This window comes from Urocitellus parryii, chromosome 8, assembly GCF_045843805.1.
Source record: "Urocitellus parryii isolate mUroPar1 chromosome 8, mUroPar1.hap1, whole genome shotgun sequence".
Lineage (NCBI taxonomy): Eukaryota > Metazoa > Chordata > Mammalia > Rodentia > Sciuridae > Urocitellus > Urocitellus parryii.
The window spans coordinates 96,459,081-96,481,009 of NC_135538.1; the positions used below are offsets into that span (position 1 = coordinate 96,459,081).

General features: G+C 35.6%; 1 protein-coding gene across 4 annotated transcripts in view; it reads left to right on the top strand.

Moving 5' to 3' along the window:
- The first annotated feature begins 310 nt into the window (after positions 1–310).
- Positions 311–21,929, top strand: part of Hmgcll1 (3-hydroxy-3-methylglutaryl-CoA lyase like 1) — a 138,697-nt gene continuing 117,078 nt past the window's right edge. For all 4 annotated transcript variants that reach the window (XM_026398952.2, XM_077801944.1, XM_077801945.1 and 1 more), the window contains exon 1: positions 311–466. In XM_026398952.2, the coding sequence (XP_026254737.2) occupies positions 359–466 (108 nt within the window). In that variant the 5' untranslated portion in view covers positions 311–358. The remainder of the gene's footprint in view (positions 467–21,929) is intronic.

The window sequence follows — 21,929 nt, forward strand, 5'->3', positions numbered from 1 at the left end:
CAATAGGTGGGTATTGTGCTAATAGATACCGCCAGCCCTGAGTGTAGAGCCCTCAGGAAAAAAATGTGCCTTCCCTGAGCATCATCCAGCTCAGTTCTTTGTTTCTGTTCTCTCCCTGTTCCCTGTGTCCAACGCAGCTACCTATCATACCCCTGTCCCCTGCACAGTCACTGGCTACTGCCTGCACTCCACTCTAGTCCGCGCCGCCGCAGTGCGCACCGGAGGCGCTGGGCTGGTGCTCGCCGCCCGCGCACAGGAGGCGCGCTTCCTAAGACTAGCGCAGTTTCCCAGCGCCGTGCCCGCCCCGCATCATCCTGCAGGCTCCCTCCCATCGCTGACTGCAGCCCCAGGCCCCGCCATGGGGAATGTGCCATCCGCTGTGAAGCACTGCCTCAGCTATCAGCAGCTTCTCCGGGAGCATCTCTGGATCGGGGATTCAGTGGCAGGGGCGCTCGACTCGGCGCAGGTACCACCTCGCGGCCTAGGGTGTCCCTACCCTTATGCACACTGCCAGATGGCCTCTCTCTTACCGACCTCTTAGTGCCCTTTTCTCCGTTTGTCATCTCTGTGCCCCTTTTTGCGGCAGTCCTGCCTGTTGGGCTGTGCCCCTTAAAAGGTTTCCCATCATCTCTGCTGTGAACCAGGATACTCATTGCTACAGGTCAAACCCAGCAAAATCTCTATCCGTGACACTTTGCAGGTCATTTAAAGGAAACGATTATTTCTGTGTTTTTCTTGGACGGGATGCATTATCTAATGTACTTTAAATACACAGGCATTTTTTTTTCAAGGACATTAGCCTTATTCTAATTTCCCTCCTTAATACTGTGTAACAAAGATGACAAATGTGTCACAACATAAGGCAGAAAAAGAAATAAAGCCAACACAGAGGTTAGGAAGACATAGTAGGGAAAAATTATCCTTTGGATCATTAATTGTCCCTGATGTACCTATGCATCAACAAGCTCGAGCAATCTTGAATAAAAGTGTAAATAATGGCTATTGCAACTAAAAGTTATTCCCACATTATTCCTGAAAGCCCATGTAAAGATAATAGTCTTTATCTACATAGTATCTACATAATAATAATTTAATACACTCTCAACAAAAGAATTTGATGAAGAAAAAGTATATAAATAAATTTACTTTTCCCTTAAAAAGCTTGAAATTTATAACTTCACAAAATGTTAAATAATAGTAATAATTGTGGAGTAAATATTAAAATATGTTAAAATGGAAGGACTCTAATGAGGGCTTAGATATTATTATCATTTTTTTTAATTTACAGGTGCTGAATACAAAAGTACTCCCAATTCATCTTGTGTACTAAATAATAACTGGTATTATTGTAATATTTTAGTGGACAAGCATCATTTTGCTACGTGGCATTAAATCAACTACTCTAATATTTGTTTTTCTATAGTGTTTTCTCAGTTTAGTAGAGCAATGTTTGCAATTATAATCTTTATAAGTAGGAATTTTGCAATTGTGGATTCATGAAAAGATTCTTTGTTCCTCATTCCTTAAAAGAGGGCCAGGGTCTTCTAACTCAAAACCTGTTGGTGTCAGTGGTAGAGGGGAGGGCCATCTTTGATCTCACAGGTTTACTGGTTTGTTTAATTTTGTTGAATTTTTCTATATTCATCCTATATTCTGTTATTATTTTTTGTACCAGGGATTGAATCCAGGGGTACTTTACCACTGAGCCACACCCCTAGCTCTTTTAAATTTTTGTTTTGAGATAGAATCTTGCTAACTGGTTTAGGGCCTTGATAAGTTGTTGAGGCTGGCTTTGAACTTGTGATTTCCTGCCTCAGCCTCCTGAGCTGCTTGAATTATAAGCATGCACTATTGTGCCTAGCTCCTACATTCTGTTTTAAGCTTTCTATTATAACATTCTTAACTTCTCTGTTCAGTCTGCATGATAATCAGAAATTCTTCATATTTATTTCTCAAGTTTGAGACAATATGACTTGACTTTTATTGCTGGTGAAACTTATATTTCCCTGTCTCCCTTTATGTTTTGATTTATGCATTTTGTGGAAAAGCCCACAACAGGGTAAAATTGATAGAGGATAAACTACTTTGGCTAAATAAATAAATAAATGTCTACTTTGCCCTATTTGACACAGAAGCAGTGCATTAACTATGACTAGGATTGCTGATGAAGAAATACCATGAAAGAAAAGGGATTCTGGGACTCCCATCAGCCCAATGTAGACTTCTTTCTCCTCTATGCAGAAAAAGCTAAACCCTCTCTAAATATTTAAATATTTCCTTTTTACCCTCCAACCATTCTGCCAGGGAAACTCCTATGCATCCCAAGAATATAGTTTAAAAGTTACTTCTTTTGTCCAACTGTTTATGAATAATTTTCTTTTTGTCTCAATTCTGTTGAACTGTAAGGTTTTTTGTTTGTTTGTTTGTTTGTTTGTTTTAATGTCTCTTATTTGAACTCACAGCAGCACTGATACCTGACACTTGGCATTATCTCCTTCCCTGGCTTCTCTTGTAAAAAACCTTACTGTCTTAAGCCCTGCCTCTCTGGTTCCTCAATTTCCTTGGCAGGCTGAGCGACCTTTATTTGCCTGGTTCCTCATGAATTATCTGTATTTTTCCCAGAGATTCTTAACCATGTTCAGAGTTTCACTTATTATTTGATTGTATGTGTCTTGCATATTTATATTCCCATCTTTCTCTTGAGCTGCAATCCTGATGTTCAACTACTCACTTGATATCTCTACTTGAATCTCTCAAAAACAATTAAAACTCCACATTTCCAAAATTGCATTCATGTTCTGCTTCTTCCAACCTTCAGCCTTCTGTAACATGCCCTAGTGCAGGGAGGGCCATCACAATTCATTCAGTTATTCTAAGGCACAAACCAAAAGCTCCTTTTCCTTCATTTTCTTCACACCCAGGGTATCACAGAGCTTCGCAATTTTTCATGTTGAAATTCCTTCAAATGCACCTGATTTTCCAAGTTTGCTGCTACCACCAATTTTTATTATCATGCATATGAATTATTGGATTGTTCAAGTTGTCTTTTATTTTCCATGCATCCCTCAATCCACTGTCTATATAAATGAGAAATGGTCATTATTACAAATAGAATAATACTATCCCCCTATTTCACAGCCACCTTTCAATCATCATTGCTTTTAGGAATGGACAACACATTTTTTAAAATGCACTCTCTGAAGCTTCTCTTTTCATTGCATCACTCACCAACATCATCTTAAACTATTTTTTCTTGTTCTTGCCACTTTAGCCACAGTGGCCTTCTTTGAGTTCTCCATAAATCATGTTTCTCTTGGAAACATGGTATTTGCTTGTTTTTCACTCTCCTAGAAAAATTCTTTTCAACTAATTAGTTTCTATTCAACCTTCAGCTATCAATCTGAATGTTACTTTCTCATGAAATATTCCCCAAACTCTCAAGGTCTGTAGTCTGTTTTATATTTTCATTGCATAGTGACCTGTTTATTATGTATAATATGGCTTATATATCTGTTTTAGCATTATTTGATGTTTAATCTCCTGGCCAGACATTAAGTGCAATAAGAGCAAGGAAACAATTCATCACTCCATTCTCAGTACCTAATGGAGTATCTGGTTACAGATTTGATGTCCAAGAAGTACTCACTGAGGGAACAAATGACTGTTAAATCTTCTAGGCCATAAGCATCATATACTTCTGAAATTCTTAACATTTGTTCAGAGTCTAAAACTATGATTGGCACATTGTAGTACCATAATAAATATTTGTTAAATTGTTAAAATTAACAATTGTTATATTAGTGCAAAATCAATAAGAATTAGAACATGTAGAGTTTGGTCAAAGTGTAGGTGGATATTGTCATTGTTTAAACTTTTCATTGCATAGAAATCTTACCTTTCTTTATGTAGTCTGACCTTTTCATTGCATAAAGTTTAGCAATTTAGAGACCAGTAAAGGAAAGGCTTACTCCACCATGGGTCCATTAATTCAATTCTTTGGGTCAAAGTATATTTGCTAATGAAAATAGTTATTTAGAAAATTCTCTTGATAGACTTAAGAGGTTAAATTTGCTCATTCTGTGCCTAAAGCTATTTCTTAGGACCTGGTTTATTTTCCATTCTTGTCTATACTTGTCTCTGTCAAAATGGGTATAATGAAGCTGGTTTAACTGGTTTACTATAACATTTTGATTAAATTTCAGATTCTTGGTTTAGTAATATCTCTTCAATTTTCAAGTACTGCTTAAACAGTAATGAATCTCCTCAATATTAATATACCTTGCCTCAACCACAACAACAAATTCCCAAGACCTAAATTCTAGCACAGTGTTTCAAACCTATTATATTTCTAAAAGTAAAATTTTAGATTATGTGAGATTAACTTTAGTGTTATTCACATTTGATTTTGATCCTTCATGTTTGCTGTCAGTAAAAATCATAATTCAAAGTATGGAATTTAATCTGAATATATTATAATTTTGCTTAAATTTAATGAAAGAGCAATGTAATTATATAATTTTAGATTGCAACCTTGTAGCTGTTAGTAAATATATAAAGTACCTTATGATTATTGGGGATCAATTTTAAGATAGGAACCAAACTACTATCCCACTGTTTATTTTCTATTTATTTTGTACATTCTTTCCTCCTTCACCCTTTTTATTTCTTATTTTTTGGTATATTTTAAATACTTAAGTTTTAATATTTAGTTTTTCTCCTTCATTAGCATTTAGTTAAATGCTATTTGTATTATACTCTTAGTTGCTAACTATATCAACACACAACCTAGATTTGTTAAAATATAATACAAAGTAGTACTAATATAACGTATTAAAATGAAAATATACCACATTAATTCTATTTACTGCCTTCTGCTTTTTATTTTTATTGTCATATATATTCATTCTCTATATGGTATATTTACAAAACATGAATCCAGTTAATTTCTATTTATATTTGTGTGCATATTTCCTTTTCCTTTGCTTTTCCTTCATTTTTTCATCTCTACTCTTACTTTCCTTCAATCATAAATATTTTCTTCAATGTTTTCTTTAGTAAAAAGCCTACTAGTGATTTCTTTCAGTTATTATTTGAAATAATACATGAACATGTGTATAACTACACACACAGATATATAAAATGTTCATAACTATAAATGATATATATACACTTATATCCTATATAAAGAACTAAAATACATGATGGCAGTACAAAGCTGCAAACAATAAAATTAGGTACTTTTCCTACTTTTTGTTTGATAATAGTGTACTTTTAATTCTCTTGTTTTGGTTTCTAAGTGTATAGTATGATATGTCTAGGTTTAGTTTTTTTCTATCTGCCTAGGTAAGAGTTTGTAGCACTTCTTAGATCCATGACTTAATGGTTGTTGGCTTTCTTACATTAATTGTTGTGTTCTGCAACATTTCTTTTTCTTCATGGTCAATCTGAATATTTTCTTTTCACTTATATTTCCTTTCACTAATCCCCTCTTCAGCTTTGTCTAGTTTATTGGTAATCTAATGTATTGAAGTTTTAATTTTAATTATTGTATATTGTATTTAAAGCATTTCTCTGAGATTTCTAATGCTAGACTTTACTTCTCTGTCACAGCTCTATATTATCATGATTTCTAAATATCTATCAGAATCACTTTAAATTCCATTGCTAACTTCAATATCCAGGTTTTTAGTCAATCTGTCACATGCATTTTCCCTCCTGTTATGCTTACTAAATTTAGATTGTATATTAGATATCTGGTATGAACTATGACATGGTTTGAGGCTTTAAATGATACTGACTTTTTCAAGAAAGATTTTTTTTTTCTTTTTGGCAAGCAGTAAATGTATGTTTAATTATCTTAAACCAACAAAGTGCTTAGCTTGTATGAGGGTTGGTCTAATTTGTTGGTTAGGGCCTGACTTTTCCCATTCACCTTTGCTTTTAGTTTGTAGCCTTTCAGATGTCCTAGTTAAAACCTAAGGTTTTTACTAGAATCTCTGCTCCCTGATAGGAACTGAACTCAAAATATTGGCTACATCGAAATGTTTTGATACATGGTAGAATATTAAAATCAGATTAAACATTTCCATAAACTGAAAACTGATCATTTCTTTATTATGAAAACTTTAAAATCTTTAATCTAGTTTTTGAAATGCACAGTTCATTATTGTTATCCACAATCCCCTATTGTGCAACAACAGAACTTCTTGCAGTAACTGTAAGGTAGTACTGGTTTTTCATCTCTTTTAATCTTATATTTTGCTTGGACACATTTTGCTCCTGGTTCACTTTCTCTCTGCTTCCTCTATTTTCTGTACTTTATATCGGTTTGTTCAAAAGTATCTTGTAGAAGGTTTGATTCTTTTGACTCTTACATATATATTTGTATCTGTTTTAGATATTTTTTGAAGAGCTAGCAAAAAATAAACCTCTTCTACTGGGTTTGGCATGTGTATTTATCTATTATTTTGCTTTAAATGTATCTCTTAAAAGCTCTTTTCTGAGTACTCACCTTCCTAAGGCAAGTTTACATTTCATTGTTTGCTGTAACTATTCGGATAGTTTTCCTATTTTATGCCTAATCTGTCATTGTCACTGACATTTCACATTTCATTTCACATTTTCACATTTCTAATCTTTATGGCTTTTATCTATTTGGTATTATTTTATATTTAAATCAATACCATTGTTTGGAGCAAAAGATATATCTCAGACAATGAACTCATTCACCTTAAGAGAATTCTGTTTCATTTTTACACCATAATTTTTCAAATAACAGGTGCCAGGCCCATTGCCACTCTTAAGGCCTTCTTAGTTGTGGTAAGACGTTTGATGGCTGAGGGGAAAGAGTTCCACAGACTAGTGATACTGATTTGAGTTTCACAATTTAATGATAGAGTTGATAGAATAGGTATTTGTGGTCAGAAGTTTAATAGGTGAGCCCCCATAAACAATAAAAAGCTATTTTATGATCATGTGAATTAATGGCTGCAATAGAGTAAATGTCCAGTGAATTTTACTGAAAAACAAATAGGGGGAGGGAAGTCCACCAGGACATCGGATGCACTGCAGAATGGTCTTGGTATTTGGGATGAATGGAACCATTGTGACCTAATTTTGAATGGCTTTGGAAAATGAAAGGATTTAAATCATCAAGCAAGGAATTAGGACAATATGGCCAAATCACGAGGTTCCCAAAGGAGCAAGAGATTTATACAAATAGAAGAAGTGAGAATCTTTAATAAGTAATAGAGACTCATGATACCCTCCATACTTACAGTCACGAGCAAGGGAGACCAAGCAGTCTATGAGGGATGGTTCCAAGAGAGGCGTCCTCCGAAGGAAGAATCAAAGCCTTGTGTCAGGCCAGGAGATCATTAGGAATGTTGGATGGAGAACTTGAGAGTGTGGTGTAGCTTGTTAAGTATAAAGCTGTGTTGCTAGTTGCAAACATAACAAGATATATATTAGCACAAAGGGAAAGGCAGAGAATGATGCAAGCAAAGTTCTACAGAAGGAGTAGATAATTATTGGAAATAATATATTGGGAGATAACTAAAGAGAATCTGTTCTTTTTAGATTATTTCACATTCTTTGGTGAAATAAGGTATGTTACCAAGAGAATGAGTCTAAGCAGTCTCAGGGTGCCTGATTCTTTGAGTGTCTCAGCATCAGCCAAGTCCTGGATTTATTCCATTTTAAGAGGAATCCTCATCTCTCTCACATGAGGATTCTAACATGAGATCTTGGTGCCACCTTTTATTAGAATTGATTTATATGCACTTTTGAAAAAAGTTTTAGATGAAGGCAAGTCACATTTTGATTCCTGAAGGGAAATGTCTACCTTATGCATGCTGAGACCAAGGCCTGAAACCCTGGAGCTTATGGCTTAGTCATTGTGCCATTAGGAAGTTTGCTCCTTGATGTTTTATAAAAGCTATAGCCATTTGTATCCTCCTCATCTTTTATTTCCTAATCAGTTAAGATTTGTTATTTTGTGTGAGTTTCCTATTCTAAGGACTTTTATAACTGTACAGCTACTGCTATTTAATTCTCAATATATTCCAGGCACTGCACAGTTACTTAACATGCAATAACTCATTTAATCCTCACAATAATACATTTTAAAGATTTAGTAAATGAGGCCCAAAAAGTTTAAATAACTTGCTTATGACAAGCAGCTAGTAAAAAGCAGAGCTAGGATTTGAACTCAGGCAACTCTGATTCCAGAGCCTGTAGCATTCACCACTACTCTAGTGCTTTCTTTTCTGATGACAGGAATAATCTGAGGTGTTTATTAAATATGCTGGAAATTCTGATTCAGCTGCTCTGAATTGGAATCCAACTGTCTTTGTTTTTACTTCACCCATTTGTGGAAAACACTGTGCTGGATGCTGCTGCCACCCTCTACCCTTGTATCTGCTGTCGGAGTCTGCTGTCATATCATGTTTCCTGTCATCTGTCTTTCCAGAACTCCTGGCTCCTGCCCATGAGGAAAAAAAAAAAAAAAAAGACTGCTGTGAGTTTTGACTTCCCCTCTGTCCTCTTTGAGGTTGCGACTAGAGTTCAGCCTGGAATAGAATTGCATTGGATACAAGAGGAAAAACAACTTGGTTTCCAATAAATTTCCTGTTCCCTTCAATCTTCAATACTTTCTGTCCTTGGATTTCTGTTGGCTCCTGTGTTCCTTGCTTTCTCTTATTCCAGCTGGCTTTCACATCCTTCCCTCCCCCCTACTCTGTGCTCTTGTTTTTTTCATTAGCTCTGAGCTCCTCCAAGTTTTCTGGCTTTCTTTATGCTTATTCACTCTGTGCTGTAACTTTCCCTGACCCTTTCTTCTCTCCTCTTCTACCCCCTTGCACATATAACTTTTAGTTCTGTTTCTTTTTATTACCCCTAATCAACCAAGGAGCTAGACTGCATGGACCCATAACTTTATGGGTCACTGTCATATAACACATGGTCTTTAAAAGAGATAAAACAAAATGATATATTAGAGAACTATCACTTAAACAGAAAAAATGCTTACTCCAAAGTGATTGTCCAGCCTGCTTGAAGCCTTAATAAGAAAAGCAATGTTTAGAATACTATCTTCCTACCACTTTTCTGACTACTGTTAAACTAAATAGGTAATGCAATTACTGCCCAGGTGAGCTGAATTTAACTTCTGGAAATACTTTGTTTGGTTGACAGTATACTTAAAATGTAGGTCTCTACAAATGTCTTTAAAACAGGTCTTGCCCTCTCTCTTCATGTACCAGGCTGTCTTAGACATCAAGGTAACCCTTCTGTGCTCTCGATTAGCTTTTTTTATCCTTAATGGGCAGTGACATGGGACTATTTGAGTAAGGTCATCTAGGACATTTCTGAATATTGGCATGTTTTTCAACAATGGAGAACTTAAACATAATCATTTACCAGGCAAGAAACTGTTTTTAAATCACCAGGAGTTTGCCATCTTAGTGATCAGAATTCAGATGCAAATAAATACTCAAGTGTTTTAAATTTCTTCTCTTGGATCTAACTGTGTTTGTAAGTCAATTCATATGCTATTTTCTTACAGAGACAATATTGGGGAGGGAATCTTATTCCCAATATATTCATTCTGAAACCAGGCTTTATATGAAAAGAATTATACATGAAGGTGACTTTTAGAATTATCATGTTCATGGATGTTTGTAATTTTTAACTGTTATTTTTTATATAATTTACACGAATGCCAAGTAATAAGATTAGTGATTAAAAAGGCTTTCTAAAAAAAAAAATACATAAACAAGGCTGTGAGTGTAGTGTAATGGTAGAGCATTTTCCTAGCATGTGTGAGGTCCTGGGTTCAATCCCCAGCAACACACACACACACACACACACACACACACACACACACACACAGCTATGGTTATTTGGCAATGATGAAGGAACTAGAGCTATGTTAGGCACATGGTTTTGATAGGAGGAGCTGGGTGGTGAGGACCATTGTGGGAGGTGTGGCAAATAAAGCCAGTAGAGCTTGTATCCCAAGGCCATTGCCTTGGCTACATTTTTATTCTTCATTCCTATGTTTCTTCAAAAGTGAATTTTTCCCATTCTGCTTTTTATTTGAGTCATTTTTTTCCTTTACAATTCTTTCTTGCAACTAACCTAAAAGCACAAAGCTGTAAACCTGTTTTAATCCAGTGCATGGGAAGATAGTGAAAAGAAGAGTAGTCTTCGTGGGAGAGGTGAATTTGAGGGTCAAATGAGATTTGGGTAGGTAGAAGGTATTTCTGGTCAGAATAACCTGATTGAAGATTTATGTACAGGATTAATAGAGTGGAATCATGAAGAGTTATTCCTTCAAATACACACACACACACACACACGCATGCACACAAACACACAGAGTATGTATATGTGCAGAGATATCAATTTCTGTGTACATTCATCTATCTAATCTACCATCTCTTAAAAAAGTTTAAAGCCCCATAATCTTAAAAGTTGCTACATTATTTTTTTTTTCAATTTGGTTTGAGGATTGATGCTAGTTCACTTTTTGTATTTGTTGAAACTGTGTTTCTCTTGTGTACTTCACCTTTCCTCTGCCAACCCTAGTTATTATACAGTGCTTAGTAGAGCCATCCTTGTTATCCCTACCAAATATGGCTAAATAGATTGGAATATCTCTTTATTAAGTAGATGAAAGTTGTATGGATGGATTGAGGGCTCAGCTATATTTTATGTTCCTTTTTGTTATCCAGAGAATGTAAATATTTATACCCTTATTAAATGCTTGTTTAAGTAAAGAGTTGCATATGATAAATATAGCAAACATCCATCATATCTACATCAGTTGAATTTAGCCAACTCAACCGCCTTTTAATTGGCAAAAATATATGGATTTAATTTCATGAAAAGTATTATTGCCATTATTATTATGGTGCTGAGAATCAAGGATTGTTTTTAGAGTATTAGCATCAGTAGTTTTAGCTCTTTATTATTTTTCATGTTGGACTATAATGTCCATTTTGAAATCCTGGTACTCTAGGGAGTTAAAAAATCTTTTCCGTTTTTTTTTTTTTGCTCCCCTGGTAAATGTCAGAGAAATTAAAATCTAGCTTTTAAATCATTTCCCATATCTGTGCTTCTATTGGGTTAATTCACACAGTGTACAATGTGCATCTTCAGGACTCTCCATTTTACAGGAGTAGAAACGCCAAGGGGTATAATGATCCCCTCGGGTTTAAGCAGCTTCTCTGTTGCAGTGTCTAAGCTATGGTCTCTGGTTTTGGATTCAGTATTTGGACTCGTTCTCCCACTGATAGTGAGCGCGTCAAATGTCACCTTCAGCTTGTAACTTTCCAAGTCACGCTTCCTTGGGTTTGTGAAGTAAGGGAAATACAGATGGCAGGAAACTTTGACTATATAAAAACTTCTTTAATGCAAGTTTTACTCTATGAAATCAGCATTTCAGAAAGTCTTTTTGGTGAACTTTATTAACAAGCAATGGGATCTAGGAAGCTTGGCACACATCGAGGCAGGAAACCCCAAAGAGAACATGTCTGTCAGACGTCTTTCCTTCTGGGGTTTCCTTCCAAATGTTTTTGGATTTTAAAGGAAGTAGAGTGGCTCTTTGCCACCACGTTCCTACATCTGTAACCCACTGGGTGTACAGAGTCTGGCGTTCACTTTTAAATTCTTCACTCAATCTGTATTTATTTTGCTGTGAAATAGAAGCTGATCATAGGTTAATGTCAGAGTCAAAATATGAATCTTATTTTTGTTAGACACAATTTCTACTTTTTTGAGAATTTTGATTTAAGGGCCAAGAATTTTCTAATTTTTTTTTAAAGGATATGGGACAATTCTAAGCTTACATTTTACAGAAAGTTGTGGACCTGGTCAGACGTTAAAACTGAGAGTAATTTGGTACTCTCTTTGCCTAGATTTCAGGATTGTGTTCAAAAGATATTTCCAAGGCCTTTGGAGAAACAGATGTAGTTATTCAGAGTTTCACTCGTGAATGTCTGTGATCACTTAACCCCCATTCCCTTATGACAAGATTTTAATATTTAATTTTATATAATTCTGCTGAATGGATGCTTTAGCAAATATTGAAAGGAAAAGTTGAACTAGAGGAGATGGTTCATAAAGCTAACAGAAATACTCATCCCCAGAGAACTAGATCTCTTAAATATGCTTACTTGTTGAAGAAAGTATACAGATGTTGACTTTTAATGTGAAAAATATAGCAATAATTTATTAAATAGAGTGTCAATTGTTTGTCTTAATCAAAATGCATTATTTAGGGGAAATAATAGTATTTTGTCATACTTGCTCCAGATTTGCAACTGCCTTGTCACATGGAACAAATCAAAGAATTTATGTGATGCAAAATGCAGTTAACTGTTAATACAATATTATTAGGGAGAATTTTAGAAATTACATAATAATAATAATATCAACTACTCTTTATCAGATAACAAACTTATTTCTGAACTCTTTTAGTTCTGCAAAGACCATCTTGTCATTCTCACTTTCAAAATGAGGAAAGGGAAGTTCAGAGTTGGTGGTTCATTTCCTAGACACTCACCTGTTGGAGGCACTGAACTTGAATCTATGTCAGGTTCCAAAGTCTGTATTTTTTCCCCCACATCATGCCAGTCTATCAATCAGTAGGAACTTCAGTTATAAGAAAAAAAATGGTACTGATATTAAAATAACTTTTTTTCTTTTAACATACTAGTGAAGTTCTAGATGAAGTGATCAGTTTAAGGAGTCAGACTGAAGTCCTTTACAAATGCTTAGGATGATGTAGCCCATGTTCCATTTTTAATTCATTTTGAGACCAGCATTTGCAACCTAAGATGGAAGGAGCACAAATAAATCACCTCTATTTTAGACACAGATTATTCCAACTTATTCAAATGATCCCACAGTTCCTTGTAACCTTTCATGACTTTCTTCTTTCATCCTTTAGATGCTACTCTACCAACTCTCTTTCTCTCTCCACCCACAGGCAAATAGCTTTATAGGATATTTCTGTTACATATATCTTCAGTAAGTAACTTAAATTTGGGAAAAGTACAGTTGACTCAAAGTCATCAAGAAAAGTCAGATTATATTAAATATATTGTTGCATTTATACCAGAACTCCAAGCCAATCAAAGAGTGAAGAACAGCACACTGTCATGAGCCTTTGCTGTCCTTCCATTTCTGCTCAGTATTTCTAGAAACTGCTGAAAATGCAGAATGTCAGGAGAGCCAGGAGTTCCTTATACCCTATTTCAATAGCTTCACATTTGTCTTCTCCAAAGAAGCAGCTGTCTGTGATGCCACACCATGGTCCTCACAGGAAGCCACAGCCCTTAATACTTGATGTCACCTCTCCATGTTGTATAAAGGCAAGAGCAGGAGAAGCCAAGCCACATCTTCTCAAGCTATTAGGAAGGGAGAGTAAAAATATGATCCTTATTATTATTTTATTGTTAATTCCTACTTAGCTAGTTTTGATATAATCACATGTAAAACTTGGTACTGGCTTATGTAGTTACTCAGACTTCATGTTAAATTTCTTCTGTCTTCAAATTCCTAGTGTAGTTGGAGACATTTTCTTTTAATCAGTAGGGGCAGTAGAAAGTGGACACTGAGAACATTTCCATTAAGTTTAAAATAAATAAAATGGGCTGACATATGCTGTAAAATAATGATATTTTATCAATTCTCAGGAAGTAAAAAAAATAAGTCTGGAAAATTAAATTTATGCATAAACAATAAAGTATAATTTTATATGCAATGGAAATTACGGGAAATGAAAATCAGAAAAAATAACATACAGTTTTGTTGTTTGTATTACTGTTGTGGCAGAGCATAATTACATTTGGTCTATAGGGTGTGTGTTTTATATTTTACATTTTGGTTTCAATATTCCCCCTCTCTAGCACATATCAATACCATTTAGATCACTAATTTATAAATTGTAAGTTATCAGCAACTAAAAATTTGAACACTGTTCAAGTGTTTATAAATTTTAATTGCTTTAGTTTTCATAAGGAAAGTACAAAAACTAAAGCAACTCAAAACCAGAGAAATTCATGGCTCATAAATTTTGTCTTATAAATATGAATTTATTAACATATATATCTCCACTGAAATTGAAACCATTACATCCGACCATTGAGAGTGTGCGAATGCCTTCTTGTATGTAGATTTATGTTTATGAATATATGTATGTGTATATTTGTCACTGTTCCATCAATAATGATATATCAAAGCATATTTTAGTTTTAGAGTTACAGCACTCAGGGAAAATATTGAGTTGACTATTCAGTAGATCCTGTAACATTTGAGGACATTTGTGTATGAGATCAAGATAGTAAGAACTGAGAGGGACCACTGAAAATAGGGTGGGTAGGAGAAGGCATTGTTTGGATGGAATCTCTTTGTGCTTGCTGTGTCTGTTCCATCTGTTCTGTAGTTGATGGCTTAACCTATTTATCCGTCATTTGTGAGTGTCCTGTAACTTCAAAACATTATTTCAAATAAGCTTTCATTTAATAATTTTAAGTTACTTGATTTGCTATTAAAGGACTTTGGACGATAGGAGCTACTTTCACCCTTTTTTGGCCAATCTGTGTAAGACAACGATTGATATTTCAATCTCTTTCTTCCACATGAATTGAACAGATTCCTAGAGACAGGGGTGTGGAGGAGGCAAATGATGGTGAGACTTTCCCTGAACTATCATTTCCCATTCCTTCAAAGTCTTCAGCATTAAAAATAGTGTCTCTGTGAATATGTGTGTATGTTCGTGTGTGTGTATGTGCGTGTGTGTGTGTGTGTCTTTCTTTCAGTACCCTCTAATATATGTAGATACTCCTAGTATTGATTTATAAAACATCATTAGAAATTTAAAGAGGGAAAGAATAAAAATGTTGAAATGACTTGTGAACTTTGTAAGAAGAAATTAGAAATTGTTATTGCAAATGTGCAATTAGAATAATAATGATATAAAAATTGGAATCTAAATGTTTAAGCAGTGCTACATTATATTGATAGAGGAATTTTATTGCTTTTCCAGTTAATGGTGATGGACTATTATTTAAACATAATCATACAAAATTTTTTAAAAAAATGGTTTAAGCCAGAACTCTAGTTCTCAAACTGTGGTCCTCAGATCATCAGCACCACCACCATCGGTGAGGTGAGCTGATTAGAAATGCAAATTCATGGACCCAGACTGACCTAATGAATCATTATCTCTGGAGACGATCCCAGGAAGCTGCTTTAACAAGTTCTACAGGGGATTCAAATTTGAGAACCACTGATCTAAAAAGCCCATGACTAAAGGCTATTATGATGTATACAGGAAACAGCTGGGAATTAGGAGGCTGTTTGTCTGGGCCTTATTTTCTTATTTCTTAAAAGGAAGCTTCACTAACAGATTGTAGGACAAATAAGATAGAAGTTTTATAATATAACATAATTTAGTTATGTTCAGAGTTGTTCTTAATGTCAACATCTTCTGGTAAAACTTACATACTATTTGTTTAGAGTAAACAGTTTATTTAGGATGTTTTAGTTTATTTGATAAATTAAATAATAACTGATGAAATCAACTATTTACATACAGAATAAAATTAAACTTTTTAAATAACCTGATAAATTGTGCAGAGATTGATTTTCTCAATAGAGATTTAGTTTACGTAATTGGAAGGTACAAAGACTAATAAGTCACTGCATGTACCTGTTTGTTAACTATTTCTTTGAGGGAAAATTGCTATGGGTCACTATGGTTTATTTTTTAATAGAAATTGAAAAGAAGAACATTGATTTATTGCCTACGATGGCTGATAAAGATTGCATCCAACTTTAGCAGAACTGTGCAAAATTTTTTCTTTGTTTTGATGTTTCAGTCTGCAGATGTTAGCTGTGTTTTTTTTTTTTTTTTTTGGTGAGGAAATAATGGTGTTAGCTATGAGTTTTCTTGGAAAGAAAGAGCTTAAAAGCTTTGGAGTGCTGGGATCGCAGTCTGTACAGCCAAATGAACATGGATGGAATGCTAGGTGAAGTCCATGGGGAGTCATTCAACAGCAGCATCTGGAAGGAAACAATAAGTGACTGGAGGGTTTACTTTTCAGGCAAATGATTAAGAGGTGATTAAATGAAGGTGTTAGGATGTGAGGGAGGGAAGGAAGCACTGAAGGTGTATATATAATATGGAACGGAGGGATTATGGAAAAGACTTAACAGAATGAACTGTAGATCACAGCTGAACTTATTAAAAAAATGGAGTTGGAATTTGGACAGCACAGCTTGTAGGTATCACATGAAACAGAACATGAGATTCACATAATACAGAACACGCCGGGAAGTACTTTTTTGGAACAGTGAAGGACAGTGATGATGTCTAGTTATTCAGAGCCACTGGAAATCATTTCTTAGAGCTGGAAAGACATCCTGCTATTACAACTTTATAGTCTTACTCCAATTATATTGGCCCTACTTTAAAGTCCTAAGAAAGCTCTGGGCTTTGGAAATGGAAATCCAAGGCTTTGATCAAATGAATGGTTTTGGTTTAGCAGTTTGATACTAACTCGTTCATAATGCAGCAGTGTTGCTTTAAATTACTTTGAACAAATATTTCTTTTGACTCTACTTATGAATAATCATGTCTTCCTGCCTACTCTCAATTGTGAATGAATTTACTCAATTAAGGAATAGAAAAAAATAAATAACTAAACAAATCTCTATGTTTAGTTTAGAATAGTGATAAAGAACTATTTTTTTTTTCCCCAAAAGGCTCACATTTGTTCTTAACAACAAAATCAAGTTTACCTCTGAATACAAGTCTTCCTGGTGATACACATTTGAGCATCTTGGGAAAGTTGGAATTTACAGAGAAAGAGGTAAAGCAGTTTTGTTGAAACCAATGTCCACATCTGGCCATGGTCATCTTTCCCAAAGATCACTTAGAGGCCCTTTGTTCTTTCATGGGTGGAGATTTCATAAACACGATGCTCATCCACTACACACATAAGAACTATATTTCATTAGCTGACATGCCTTAATTCTGTCACACAAAACCCCACATTTAGAATAATTGCAGGTGATTTCTGGCTCAAGTCTAGCAGGATCCAGACTCTTCCTTATTGTGTATTTGCTTCACAATACAACTTTTAGAGCAAAATTCTTTTTTTGGTGGTGGTGGTGGGGACTTCTGTTTTTGAGATGATAAGTCTCATTTAATTCTTTTAAAATAATTCTCTGTATACTCCACCTCTCCAATGCATATCTGTCTCAGGATGGTTTCCTTAGATGGCTCAAAGAAATCAAAACCTAAGGAATTCCATACTGTTAAAATGTTCCTTAGGATTGGTTCCATTCATAGGTTAAATGTGTGAAAATGCCTGCCTGCCCTTAATGTTTTTCTGGGCTATTTTGGAGTGAAGATAGCATTTGTATAACAAAGATCAGCCAGGCATGGTGGTGCATGCCTATAATCCCAGCACCTCAGGAGGCTGAGGCAGGAGGATTGCAAATTGAAAGCCAGCCCCAGCAACTCAGTGAGGCCCTAAGAAACTTAGATGCTGTCCAAAAAAAAAAAAAAGAAGAAGAAGAAAGAAAAAGATAATTAAGATCATAATCCTGACTAGTTTAGGAACAGGGTCAGTTAAATTTTGATGAGATTTAGGAAGGAGCAGTCAGGATACTTCTGCTGATGGTAGACACAGAGAAAGTTAGAAGAAAAAAATTCTCTTTGAAAAACAGAGTTGAAAATATGGCTTCTTTTTTACATGATTTCATAGTTTTCCCTGTATGTAACATTTCTCTGGAAATGCAGATTTATAAAAACATGGAAACTAGACAAAGCTCAATCTCTTGGGCAGCCTACATGTTGGAATTAAGGGACTGCTGAAGGGCTGGTTTTGCCTAAGTATGATTGTTCTTGATCGTCATATTCATGACCAATGGAGGAATTGTGGGTAGAGGCAATGGCCTTGTTCTGCCAATATGAAAGCTCTCTTTTCTTGTAGGAATAGAATGGATGTGTAATCTAATTAAATATTCATTCCTTCAAATTATATTTTGTAATGAATTTAATTAGGATATTTATGTAATTTATGGTCAAAATCAAGACACTTTGAGAGTAAAAGGAGGTAATATTATTTGTCCTAGTACAATAGGTATGGACCAGGACCACTTTCAAAGGAAAAGCTTATGACAATGATTCAAAGAACAATAACCCTTCAAAGTATTTAATGGCCCTTACTTTTTAAGAAGCTTTCATCCTTATCCTCAACTTACAGTTTAAATTTAATTCTGTGTTAAATAAAAATCGACAGAAACACTAATCTGAATAGGCATCCCTTCACATATTTAAGTTATAAAATTGCCTATTAGTTGTCTATGGCCAAGATGAAATATTTCTAGTACTTTTAAGCCTTGCTCGTCCATCCTGTAAGCTGCTGCTTTAATCATTTTGTGGACCCTTTTTAAGTTCTTTTTGTCTTTGTAACTGGTGCCTGATGTAAGACGGGGTTCTCTAAACATGGTTTCCAGCCCAATCCTGAGGAAGGCAGGAGTATTTCAGATTGTGCACAATACACGAAACTTATCTAGGCATTCTGTTGCTGCCTTGTTGAGCCAGAGGATAGAAAGTTGTAGAATGAATTAGGCAGTCTTTAAGTATAAGATGCACATTTCAGTGCTGAATGGGCACCAGCTGTACTCTGCACAGGCAATGTGATTTATTGCCTAGCACTTTACTCCCCTGTATATGGAGAACATTTAAGCAGAGCTAGATTTAGACTTACATGGAAGGAACAAATACACACGTGAGGTGATTTAAGAAGGATCAGAAATTCAGAGGCCCTAGACCACCCCTCATCAGCCTGCTCACATTCCCAACATTAGAGACACCTCTGGGGTTCAAGATATGTTGTCTCTAAAATGAAATAGGCCACCTGGAAAGGAAAGAATAATAAAGCCAGTAGCAACCTCATCAGCTGGGTACAGAGCCCTAAGGAAACAAAACACACATTTTAATTAGAATTGGGGCCAGGAAAGGTCAGTGTGTCAGAAAGTGAAGCCAGGTGAGGAGTCAGTGAGTTAGCAGCAATCTAGAAATTACCGACTGTGGAGCTGGAGTTGATGATGGCAAGTTCTGCCAGGGAACACGGAAGTGCTGCCAGGTTCCCTGAGATGGAATAATTTGTTATGGTTGGCCTGGGGTTAAATGTGGCAGGCAGTGAGACAAAGGTAAGTGCCCTGCTTTAGAAGCACATCCCTAAAGTGATAAACAAGTTAAACACAACCATATGCTATAAAACAGTGATTGGAAAAAAAGGTGTTTTTTTCCCACATATTTTTGATGCATTATAATTATACATAATGGTGAGATTTGTTGTTACATGTTCATATCTGCAAACAATATAGTAATTTAACATGGTCAATATCATTTCACAGTGTTTCCTCTTTCCTTCCCCTCCTCCGTGCCTCTGGTCCCTTTTCTCTACTTTACAGATCTCCATTGGAAAAAAAAGTCTCTGTATAAAGATATTTAGTATAAATCAGCATTCGTAGGTGAGATGTCAGTTTTGAGACCTTGCAAGTAAAATGGAGAAAGCAAAATATTGGTATCGTTTGGGTGATTGAATCTAACTTTATAAAGTGTGAGGCAGCTTCCTGTAGGAAAGAATTTAGTCGTGCTCTGGGGCAAGGTAGGAAAGAGTTTAATGGAGATGCAGGTTTTGAATAAATTTAACAACTTGCTTTTTCTTACATTTGGGAGTATTTCCTTTTTGTAAGTATTCTGTCTACACATTTTACATTGTTGAACTTTTAGGGAAAATCAGGATGTAAGGCACACATCTTCCCTGCTTGACCTGAGAGTTAGGAGATTTACTCTGACATGGTTAGAAGTTATTGTCCTCTCAGGGCTTCCTCTTGCCCTCTTTGCCCAAATTATTCTCATCCAAGCTTCCATTATTGCTCATAGGAGTTTCCATAACCTCCTAATTTTGTGGTCTCTGTGTTTCCATTCTTCAGGTACAAATACCATCCCTTCAGTCTATTTCCAAGATAATAGCTAGAGTAAGCCCTAACAAATGAACCTCAGATCATATCTCTCCTCTATTCCAAAGCACTCCTGTGGCTTTCCATCTGCCTGGGAATAAAAAATTTTACCTGGGCCCTCTCTGTACCTCGAATCCTGATTTTTCAATTACTTTAGCCTTTGGTTGCTTTTTCTCTATTTAACTCTGGCCTTCAGGCACTTCCTAGAACAGTTATTACACTGGGCACATTTCCTCCAGTCAACCGGGAGAATGTTGCCCTGGCTGATCTCTTGACTAACAGGCTGTTCCACAATATATTTGTCCAGCTTGGCACACCTCCCTACCACCCATCTCCCTTTTTTTCTTTTCTTGAACTGTAACTTCTGATATAAACCTGTAGCATGTCTTCCATTGTCTTCTCTCCCATTTCCTTGATTTCTTTTTATTCATAACACTTATCCCTGTGCATTTTAATTATTGCCTTTTGGAGGGGGGGTGGTACCAGAGATTGAACTCAGGGGCACTTGGCCCCTGAGACACATCCCAAGCCCTATTTTGTATTTTATTTAGAGATAGGTTCTCACGGAATTGCTTAACACCTCGCTTTTGCTGAGGCTGGCTTTGAACTCTCAATTCTCCTGTCAGCCTCCTGAGCCACTGGGATTACAGGCCTGCGCCACTATACCTGGCAAATTATTGCCTTTTAATTTTGCTATTGTGTACAAATTTCATGAAGACAGGACCTTTTATCTGTCCTGCTGTATGCCAGGTACCAATGCCCATCCAATGAATGAATAAAAAAAAACCCAAGATTTTAGATACAAAATTTACAGAATCCCTTGTCATTGCTGCTTACAATAATCACAGTATTTTCCCTTCTGATTTAGAAAACTCCCAGATGATCCTGAATATTGGTAAGTATTTGGACCTGTAGGGTCGATAATTTTGATATATTGTGTCCAGTAAGACCAATATTAAGGTTCAACTCACCCCAGCCAACTCAGGAGAACCTGCACAACAGACACATGTATATTCTTTTAGGTGTTGGGATTTCTTAATCCTTCAGAAATGGAATGGTGTTCAGCTAACCATCCTTTTGTAGAAGCTTCTTTCCATTCGAAGTGTTTTTAAAGTCTTCTTTTAGACAATTAATGTACATATAATGATTCCAGATGTTTTTCTCCAAAATATCAGGGAGCATTATGTGTAGTAGATTTTTGTTAGTTTTCAAATATATAACATGAATGGAAACATATTCCATTATATGACTGATAGAAAGTGTTTACTAAGCGTGTTCCATATACCCAGCTCAGCCTAATAAAGACTAAGGGTATCAGAGAGTAGAAAGAAATTTTATTCTAGTTTGTGGGGTTGTTGTTGCTGTTGCTGAATTATTATTATTATTATTATTATTATATTATTATTTTACACAGAAATTTTAGGGAGTAGAACCACTAAAGGATATGAACCACAGAGATATGGGTGGGAAGAACAGCCCAGCAGGGGAAATTAAAATGCACAAGTGTTCAAGTAACTGCAAAGAATTTGGAGTGACTGGAGCAAAGGTGAAGGGCAATTAAAATAGTCTGTCAGACAATAATAAGGTGTAAGATCATGGAGGGCATTTGTATTAATCATTTTTTATCGATGTGACAAAATACTTTAGAAAAGTAGCTTACAGGAGAATAGATTTATTTTGACTTATGGTTTCAATCCATGGTTCCCGGGTCCTTTGCTTTGGGTATGAAGTGAAACAGATCATCATGGCTGAAAAGTTTGGTGGAGAACAGCTGCTAACCCCATGGCAGTCCTAAAGCAGAGGGAAAGGTGGGGAGGGCGAAGAAAAAAAAAAAAAAAAGAAAGGTCCAGGGACGAGAACAACATATATCCTTAAGGACA